Source organism: Arachis ipaensis, chromosome B1 (assembly GCF_059453495.1).
Source record: "Arachis ipaensis isolate K30076 ecotype BB chromosome B1, ASM5945349v1, whole genome shotgun sequence".
NCBI lineage: Eukaryota > Viridiplantae > Streptophyta > Magnoliopsida > Fabales > Fabaceae > Arachis > Arachis ipaensis.
In genome coordinates, this window is record NC_142436.1 from 3,483,779 (window position 1) to 3,494,293 (window position 10,515).

At 30.9% G+C, this 10,515-nt stretch overlaps 2 protein-coding genes across 2 annotated transcripts; one reads left to right on the forward strand and one right to left on the reverse strand.

Annotated features, from left to right (window-relative positions):
- Positions 1–85: 85 nt before the first annotated feature.
- LOC107644348 (mitochondrial 28S ribosomal protein S29-like protein) lies at positions 86–4,509 on the reverse strand. Its single transcript, XM_088500848.1, has 7 exons — positions 4,115–4,509; positions 3,864–4,030; positions 2,879–3,090; positions 1,678–1,932; positions 1,501–1,587; positions 752–924; positions 86–568 (listed from the first exon to the last, which is right to left on the reverse strand). Exons 1-7 carry the CDS (start codon positions 4,426–4,428, stop codon positions 454–456), a joined length of 1,323 nt encoding a protein of 440 aa, XP_088356974.1. The 5' UTR covers positions 4,429–4,509; the 3' UTR covers positions 86–453.
- A 937-nt stretch (positions 4,510–5,446) lies between these two features.
- On the forward strand, positions 5,447–9,560 carry LOC148575567 (uncharacterized). The gene is made up of 6 exons (XM_088502916.1): positions 5,447–5,598; positions 6,442–6,784; positions 7,438–7,522; positions 7,654–7,740; positions 8,376–8,621; positions 9,481–9,560. Exons 1-6 carry the CDS (start codon positions 5,447–5,449, stop codon positions 9,558–9,560), a joined length of 993 nt encoding a protein of 330 aa, XP_088359042.1.
- The last annotated feature ends 955 nt before the right edge of the window (positions 9,561–10,515 follow it).

Here is a 10,515-nt window from a genome sequence, read left to right on the forward strand (position 1 = left end):
TAGGCATAAATCTTGTTCCGGCAATGTTTATACACTTTTGTCCAAAAATTTACTCTTCTAGGCAATCAAACAAGCATATTCATCATTTAAGAGAACAATATATCATAGTAAATACAAAAATCAAACAAAATATTTCTAATTCTAAAACTACAAGATGCAAATTAATATACATTGTAGTACATTGCCATTTTTCCTGTGCGACAGAAACATAAAACAACCTGATACACAGACCACCTAAGGAATCAGCAAGCAGGACGGTGAAGAACCAGTGGTACATTCGGTTGGACAACGATTCTTAATGCTAATTTAACAGATTTAAGTGGATCATGCAATTAGCAAACCCACTGTTTCCTATGATGAATAACTCAGGATAATTGTAAACATCAAAATTTTCTCTTATTAACTAACAGTCTGAATCCATCAAATTGGACAAAAAATTAATGCATTTGTTGTCTATGATACCATGTGAGGAAGTAACCCTCGCATCTCTGTTCCATTTCCATTGGTTAGGAAGTAAATCTTCTTCCAATTTTCTTCGGAAAATACTTCATGGCGAATAAGCCTTTGCCTGTCAGAAATGAAAACAGAATAAGCTCAAAATCCAAAACAGAAGTTTGAGCTCTGTGGTTCATTGGCACTCAAGTCTCAGCCATGACAAAGCAAAATGCAACTTTGTTTCTCACAAAGAAGATGTAAGGTAGAATATTGCCAACATTAACTTGCTTGCAAGAATAAGACACTGTGAAAGTACCTCAAATAATAATGGCAAACAGTCTCAGCTTCCTCCAAACTATATCGAGGAAACATAACACGGGCATCTACCGGAACATCAGGCAAGTCTTTTCGAAGCTTTCCTACAGCTGTTGAATGAGAGAAAGCCCCTACCATCATATCATCATGCATCATTGACCTAAATGCATTCACCTACAACAACAGTAAGACGGAAGCATTGATTAATTGCACATAAGCCTAACTGCTGGCAAGCAAATAAAGGAAGATTTTTTCGATGCCAGACATTAGAGTTCTCTTGGAGTAAACTGTAATTTCTAACCATGAAATTTTAAAATGATGTCAAATTTAACAATGAATGATCGAAACTAATTTGCACCCACAAAAGATGGTTGCTATGTGATAAAAGTACTCTAACGTTAATTTTATTCATGTGTAGATTTGTTAATATTCCGAACTTTTATGGGTAGAAATGACAGTTTTTCATCTTTTATGAGTATAAAGTTAGTTTCATTTATTAAAGGATAGATTTATCAACATTCTGAACTTTCATAGGTAAAAATGGTAGTTTACTCTCTCTCTTAACTCTTAAGTCTTCCCCCCTGATAAAGATAGCCAACATTCTCAAAGAAGTAACTATAAACCAACAAGATAAGCATGCAGATAAAATGTAGTATATGAGCATGTTTTCTTTAGCAGAGGCAGATATATTACCCATAAAGGGATCTACTGCTAACATTGTTGCAAAATATATGGCAGCATCACACTAACCATTGTAAGTTCTCTGGCATGTATTGGTCGACAAGAACGAATTGTGACTGGCTCCTCGTACTCACTGAATGTAAACCAGTTATTATACTGGAGACAGCAACCACAGCAAATAAGATACCAAAAATAGTGCAGAACACAACTTTGAAAACAAACAATTTCAAGGAATATGTTTCTCACTTGATCAATTGCAATAAGAACAGGCATGTCTTTCACAAGTGATAACTCTTTCCTCAAACGAACAACAACTCCAACAGCTGCATGTGTTTCTTCAATTCCAGTCTTCACTAGCTCGTATAACATTGTTCCTTCAGAAACTGCCAAGGAATCAACATCTTTCAACCATCCAACACCAGCACCTTCACCTAATGGGATTGGATCAAATATTTGGCATGGCAGTCGCTTTAAGTAGGATTCATTGTACTTCAAAAAATCCTGGAAACAAATGACTCATAAATTTAAAATTCCCTGACAACAAAATACTATGTGCGGTAATATTTTCCATTAATAAATACTGAGTTAGTTTTGATGAGGCCATGAGCTTCTTAAAAAAGCATCTTTTTCAAATGATCTTTTGAAAAAGGTAAAATTTAAGTTTGACAGAACGTAACATCTTAACCAGTTGTTAATCCTTAACCAGCTTGTTTATAATTTACAAAGATATTTTATACTTAAGAAGCTTGAAGTTATAGATTCCAAAAAATGCAATTTTTATACCATGCAAAAGATTGTAAAAAGGTACCTTTTAAGGTATAAATAATTATCCTTTTTATTCAAAAGAGCATTGATCTCAAATTAAGATAACAAGTTCCTCTCTTCCTTCTATCTCAATTTATTTTATTATTTTTTTCTTTGAATTTATACCTGTTCGGAATGGTATTAAATTTTCCAGAAATGGAAGCTGTGGTTTCAACTTTTTTCTTTTATAAAAATTTTCCAGAAATTATCATAACGCTGAATAAGTATAGGGGATATTCTCAGCTAGAGCACATATTTAGTTAAAGAAAGTATCATAAAAGGATATATTCTTATCATATGTGCAAATCCTAAAGGAGGGGTAACTTAAATGCTGTCAAAGTATTTTGGAAAAGAGAAGGCGATAACTCGTAAAAGAAAGAAAGTTGCCGCATACAAATACATCCCTGAGAAATGGCAATCTATAGGGTGATTTGGATAATGCAAAAAGTTGCTCAGTTCCTAAGCAACAGTGAAACCATTTGTAAATTGATCTATTGTTGATTTGCTAATATACTAGTCAATAAAATACACATGCTGTTTCCTTCTTTTCCCTTCTGTTTAACATATTAACAAATGGAATTGCCAATGAAGAGTACCTCTGGGATATTATTCAATTTAACAAGCATGAAATTAGCATACTTGCCTCGAGGACCTTTGCAGCCTGTATAGGAGTATCCCACAGACCAGTTAGCGGGTGCCTATAGAAAAATCCTCCATGAGTCCATGCCTTGCCTCTAGGGACATAGAAAACCAGCCAACCTTCTTCCCTAGCCCAATGCACAAGCATTGCAAGTGCAATGCTCTTTCCACAGCTAACCGGACCATCTAACACAACTTGCTTCCTAACTTTAACACCTAAAAAAAGAAACAGACATGCAAATCACACTGAACCTCACTTTAAAAATGAATATTCAGACACCAGAAATCACCCAAATCTATGTCGACCTAAAAAATACCAACCATATCTATTGGTTCTAACCCAACTTGCTTCCTCATTACAATACTAGATGGAACCAAAAGAGAGGGTGGGGGAATCAAGCCAAAGACACATCACCATCAGCCTCAAATATGCATATTAATAATAATCTTTATTATATATCCATATACATATAAATACATATAAGAAAGAGAATTGGGTTCAATAACTACCTTTTGGTCTCTGTTAATTGTATTAAATCTTTTCTCAAGTCCATAAATACATTCAGTATAGTAACTATCCCTCTCATTTTTATCTCCAACAAAACTACTCCTATGTATCAAACTTTCAAAACATGAAAGTTAATGTCTAATTATAATAATATCTCAAAAATTTAAAACTGCAGCTTCAATGGGAGCAGATTAGCAGTGTGGCAATCAAGCTTCTAGTAATAATAATAATAATAATAATAATAATAATAATAATAATAATAATAAAAAATAATAATTATAACCAAAAAGCGAAAAATCACCCAAAATCAGAATCAACCATAGAAAAGCAAGCCAAATTCCATATATTAGGATCAAACACTTTCAGCTGATCAAGGAAACTTAAGTTAAATCCAAACACTAGTCACATTGACTCTAAGGAAATGCATAATGAAGCACCCAGAAAAAACAAAACGTAAGAACTTTCAACATGATCTACACACCTTTAGCATTAGTAGACCACATTGGAGGATCAACAACACGCCGGAAATTGTCGCGAAGATCGAGGAAGCTCTGGCGAACAAGCAAAGCTGTTCTCATGGACTCCTGGAACTCCGTCACCATTCCCATCGGTAACCCCTCCGGTAACACAGAGTTCAACCCCTCCTTCCTGAACCCAAAAAAAAAAAAAATTTCACCAGTGCACATAAGATGTTCGAAGAAATGTCACAACGAAAGAAATGTCAGAAAGTACGTGAATTTGAAGTAGGTGGAAGCGTGTTGGCGAGCGAGGTGTGAGAGAGAAGGAGCGGAGGTAAAGAGGGGGCGGCCACTGGGGCCGACGTCAAGGGAAGGGTTCTTGTCATCTTCGGCGAGGAGGCGGAGGCGCTCCTGTCGATCGGAGACGGCCTGGCCGGCTATGGCAGCGGTGGCGGCGGCGCCGGGATTCCTGGGATCGGGTTTGAGAAAGTGAGCGGGCTTGGAAGAGTAGCGAAAAGTAGGAGCCACGCGCCATGGCTGGATTTTGGAGTTTGTTGTCGCTGTGGCTCTCACAAGGGACCGCAACATTTCTCTCTCTTTCTCTGGTTTTGGGTTTTGGGTTTTGGAATGGCAGAGAAGAGGGTAGCGAAGTTGGGAAATTGAGGAGTGGTGTAGGGGTGTTATTGTACTTTCGTATTGTAAAGGAATACAAATTCATTCTTGGGCTGAAACCTCTATTTTTTTTTTTACAGGAACTCAGTATTAGGCTGAAAATATTGGCTTGGGCTTTAACGCTAGAGAAATAATGTAATCTAGATAAATATACTTATTTATTTTGTGTGATATTGTATTGATTCATGCTTTATTTATAATTAAAAAAACTTATAAGACTTACCTTAAAAAGCATGAAGCACTGATAGGAGTTAGAAGGAACGATTCACGAAGCCAAGTTGCCACAAAAACGGATCTTGTAACTGTTACCTCTTCCCACTTCACTCTGTTTCTCCTCTGCTACCAAATTTCTTACCTTACTCTCTCCCAACTTGTGTCTCAAACTCCACAACAAACACATAAGGTATATGCTCATGTTACTTGTTTTGTTGCACTTACACAATTTTAATTTATTATTTTTTTAGGTTATTCTTGCATTAAAATATTATATTTCTATATCTAATATCACTCTATCTTAATGTATAAGAAACTACCGAATTAATCAACGTTTTTCAATTAAAAGCTTAGGTGATGATTTTAAATTGCGATTGCAAATGTAATTTCGCCACAATTGTTTCAATTGAGGAAATTGTGATTTATTTTTGCAAAAAATAAGTGTTACACTACAATTGCATTGTACGGTAGTCATCTCCCAGTTAATAGAAAATATTCGAACTCGCATTTTTGTTAAAAATATTTCGAGTCTTTACCACTTATATCGATCTTGATGAAGACTAGCTCAAACCTGACCTATTGATTTTATAAATGGACTACATTACTAGTGTTATATAAATACCAACCTTTTGGTGCATTAAATTTTCTTGCATGAGGAGGTTGATTTCATGAGTTTCTAATTGGTCATAGAACTGTGTATCATCATAATTAAGGTCTTACAATGGCTGGAATATCATTGCTTTTGGATCTATGGAGGAAAAACCAAAATTTTAACACTGCAAGAAACTATCAATCTTCATGGTTCATCTCTGCATCTGCTACCACTGCCTCTTTTGCTGTAGGATCCGCTTTTGCTTCAAAGGACTTTTTTGGGTATGATCCTTCACCCTATATATAGCTAGTTTATCTAATTGAATGTCTATATTTTATGGACAGTTATTTATAATTTCTTTTGAAAAAGAATGTTAAATTATGGTTTTTATAATTTCATCAACTTTTTAAGTAAGTCTTTCAATTAAAAGAATTTGTAATTAAATGTTTATATTAGATACAAATTTTCAGTAGATTTCTTTTAATATATAGTTATCGTTAAAAAAAATGGATTTTTTTAATATATTTACTAATGAGAGTGAATATTCTTGAAATAGTTTTTTTATTATTTTTAAAGGCAATTGTTAATAAGATCTTAATTGAAAGTTTTTATCTAATATAAAAATTTACCTACAAAATTTTAAATTGTAAAAATTTAATTAAAAATTTGATGAAATTTTAAAATTTTATACAGTAAATTAAATGGCATATCGATTAAGATTATAGAACAATATTATCAAAACAAATTGAAATTAAGAGTGTAAAAGGTAATGAAATTTCTAAAAAACCTAATTTTAAGGATAAATCCTAGCAAAATCTTTTGAATTTTTTTTCCCTTTTCTATGAAAATCATTGGTCTGATTCACAGATTTTTTTATTTTTTTACTATTTTATAAGAAAAAAGAATTATAACAACTATTGTGTTGTGATAGCTTGCATAGCTCATCCATTTAGGTCTTTTATTTTCTAAGTGAATTATAGTAGCCAAATTAAACTTGGTAAGTTATTAAAGGGCTTCATCATATAATGTTTTAACATGATATAAAAAAAAATTGAATTTTTAACTCTAAATTTAAATTTTGTGGATGCATACTAACATTGTAGGCACGTTAATTTTAGTTTCAGGACACCAGTTATTGCTTATTGTGATGTTGGAGCAGCAACATCTGAAGATTATATTCCTACTAAACGAAGTGTACCTGAGAGATATTTTTACCATGATACTCTAAAATATACAACAGCAAAGAACTACAACATTGAACTTAAGCCTTTGTCTTCTGCTTTTGAATTGTGGACATTTGGATTGATTACCCTAAGGTCATTCTTGATGTTCTATTTGCCACTTTTGGAGCCTCATGCAAAGATGGAACAAGACGATCATGACTATCTTCAAACAAATAATCAAGATACCTTCTGTCGCAACCTATCCGTCCCTTTTAAAAAATCGTTATGGCAAATCGTTCGAGAGGTCAGAATATCGATTTATGTTTGATTTTTTCTATATAAAAATTATAAAAAACTAACTTTTAAATAGTTAATATTAATTTGTTTTTTATTGTAAAATTATTTTTTTAACTTTTATTTTTTAGAGAATTTAAAATTATGATTTTTTTATTGAAATTAGTTGAAAAAAGTTAGTTTTTTAGTTAAACTCTTCTTACATTTCAGAACTTGAAATCTTATCAATTAATAAGTAAGAATGGCCACATTATTAGGTATACGGAAATATTTGATAACAAAAAAAATTAGGCGAAAATTCAGATGTAGTTAACTTTATGTGAAGTTGATAGCTGAGAGTCGTCAGATAATAATTTAGTTAAATCTATCAAATCATTTAACGACTCTTAACTATCAACTTCACATAAAATTAACTACACCTGAGTTTCTACTAAAAAATTAACTAAAAACCATCAGAATTTATCTTATATTTAGTATTAATTAATTATTACAATAATTGATAAATGTTAAATAAGACAACTTCATATTTTTTTTTTTTTTTTTTTTTTTAACATTACCAGCATATATGATGTCTTCTATTGCATTTATGTCTAGCTTTGTCAAGAAAATTTTTGCAAGATGGTTCAAAAGTTGATTTATTTTGAATTCTTCATCATCACACAGGTAACTGTCCTAACAACTAGACGCATTTTAGAAAGAGTCTCTTTCTATTATCTTTCTCGAAGAATGGCATGGAAACTTCTTAAAGGTACAGTGTATATATTGTGCTTGTTCTTTCAAATTATTTCTAGATGATACTTCTTTTCTTTCAAAAATAAAATAAAATGTTTAACACATACACTTACATGCATTTTATTTATGTGTGATTTTCATGATCAGATGTTCCTGCATCAGCTACTCGCAAGGCTGCAAGAAAAATGCCAACTCTTGTCTACTTCCTCTCTGTGACCAGAACAACATTCAGAGGTTAAAGAGTTTAAGAATTAACTTTTTTCGAGTAATATTAACTAATTTTTTTAAAATATTTTTTATTTTAAAATTTTAAACCGTAAATTATAAAAAGTTCTCTAAAAAAAATTAAATTTTATAATTAAAAAAAGATGGAAACTCAGGTGCAGTCGACTTCACGTGAAGTTGATACTTGAGAGCCGTTAGATGATTTGACTGATTTGACTAAATTTTCATCTAACGGCTCTCAGATATCAACTTCACGTGAAGTCAACTTCACCTGAGTTTTCACCTTAAAAAAATATTAATATTAGGTGAAAACTCAGGTGCAGTCGACTTCATATGAAATTGATAACTGAGAGCCGTTAGATTATTTGACTGATTTGACTAAATTTTCATCTAACAGCTCTCAACTATCAATTTCACGTGAAGTCGACTGCACCTGGGTTTCCACCTTAATATTAACTAATTAAAAATTAATTCTCTGTATTTATTTAAGGTTAAATTAGGCCATGAACTAATTTTTTTCTTAATAACTAGTATATTATAATGTTAATAGCACCAATTAAGTGACTAGTATATTCTAATGTTTGATTAATTGAATTGTTTACTTAAACTATTATGTGCTAATAGTGTTTGTGACTTTGTGGTAGGGTACATACTTGGAGTTGCAGCATCATGGATTGTCCAAATAGGAAGCAAATTATGTCAATTTGGTATTTCTATGTGCCCATGCAAGAAAGTAAATGATAATAACATTGAAAAATGTGAGAAAATTAGACAACTGAAGCAGAAGGTTTTTGTGGCAACAGTAAAGTGTAGTGCCTCTCTTGTTTTTGCCTCTATTGGGGCTGGAATTGGTGCTACCCTCTTTAAACCTTCAACTGGCCAGTGGATTGGTAAGATTATTATCAACACTAAAAAGCATGCAATTCAATTAGAAAATCAATTTTCGCTAATATCAAATTAGTTTTTTTAATTTTTTTAATCTTAAATTTTAAATCCTAACCCTAATATAAATCCCTGTCTATACTTATTCTTTTTGTAAATAATAAATGTAAGTAAGTTAAATTAGCTATTTGAGTGTCTTATGAGAAATTAACTTAAATAATGTTAAACAACTCATTTGACTTGTATGCGAAAATTATTATTTTAACTTATCTAACTTTTTTAAAACTAAAATAATTCGCATGTGTTATTTCGAAAACCAAAAGCTTGGTTTGATAAAAGTTTTTGATGAGATGTTTATACTTTTTAAAATCACAAACATTTCGTTGTATTTGATAAATAAAAAAGACCACGTATTTGTACTAACATTTTTTAAAAATTAAAGATACTTTTAAAAATACTTAAGGTAAAATTTTTTAAAATTGTCTTGTGTTCTTATTAAAATTAATAATCTAATATAATATCATATATTAATAAATATCTAAATTTATTTTTATTTTTATATTTATTATGATTTTTTTTAATTTTAAAATTTATTTTATGAAATATAATTATTATTGCTTGCACTTATTAAGAATTATTTTGGTAAAATATAACTACTACAATGTTTAAAAAACTATTTTTCAAAAACTAACCTTGATAAATTATTTTCGAAAAATAAAATTTTACTAACCCAAGCCTAATTAAAATTTATAACCCTAACATTCTCACATTACCACTTGTGAATTGAATTTCTTTGATTCATACAATGATGATTTTCTATTATTTTCCGTTTCCCTATAGTTTTAAATATGACCCCTTTATTTTCAGGTTGTATTATTGGTGATTTAGCGGGACCAGTTATTGTAGCAGTTTGTGCTGACAAAGTTTTTCACTTAAATCTCAATTAATGTAGTCACAATTATTAATCGAAAGATCGATCTTTTTCCTGCTTAGAATAAATTTTGTGCATCATACAAAATTTATAGCATATGCTCCCCATATTTTATTAACATTTTTACAATTAATTTCTTTGGCATTGTTGATGCTAATGTAAGAGCACTTCTGTAGCATTCATGTAGACATGACCTTGTTATTGATTTCAATACACATTATTCATTGTGTTTATTTATAAAATGATTAGAACTTAAAAGTTAGTAACCAATAACTTATAAGAGACCTATAAATTTATTTAGATAGTATTTAGAAGAGAGATAGAGACTGAACTGAAACTGAAAAATTGGATTGACTGAAATAAGTTTTAGTATTGTATTTAGTGTAAAGTAAGAAACAGAGACTGAAATAAGAATAAAATTTTAATTTAATTTAACAAAGAATAAAGTTGAAATTAATTAATTAAAATAGAATATATTAGATATAAAATGTTATTAAAGTTTCAATCTCTATCCCCAAAAATTTCAGTCCCTATAGTAGCGTTTGTTTTGAAGTACTGAGACTCAGTATCATGTTTGTTGGTTTAGAGACTGGTACTAAATTTTCTGTCTCTGTCCCCAAAATTTCAGTATTTTAGTACCTCCAAAAAATAGAGACACATGGGACTAAAATTTTTAGAGATAAAGACCGAAATTTTAATAACATTTTATACCTAAAATACCCTTATTTCAATTAATTAATTCCAATTTTACCCTTTGTGCAAATTAAATTAGAGTTTTATTCTTGTTTCAATTTCTGTCTCCCACTTTGCACCAAACAGAATACTGAGATTTATTTCAATTTCTGTCTCTTAGTCTCTGTCTCTCAGTCTTAATCTTTCTGTCTCTGTCTCTCCACCAAACACTACCTATGTTCTTACTTTTTGAAAATACTTAACTACTAAAAATTTAAAGACAGAAACTGAAATTTTAA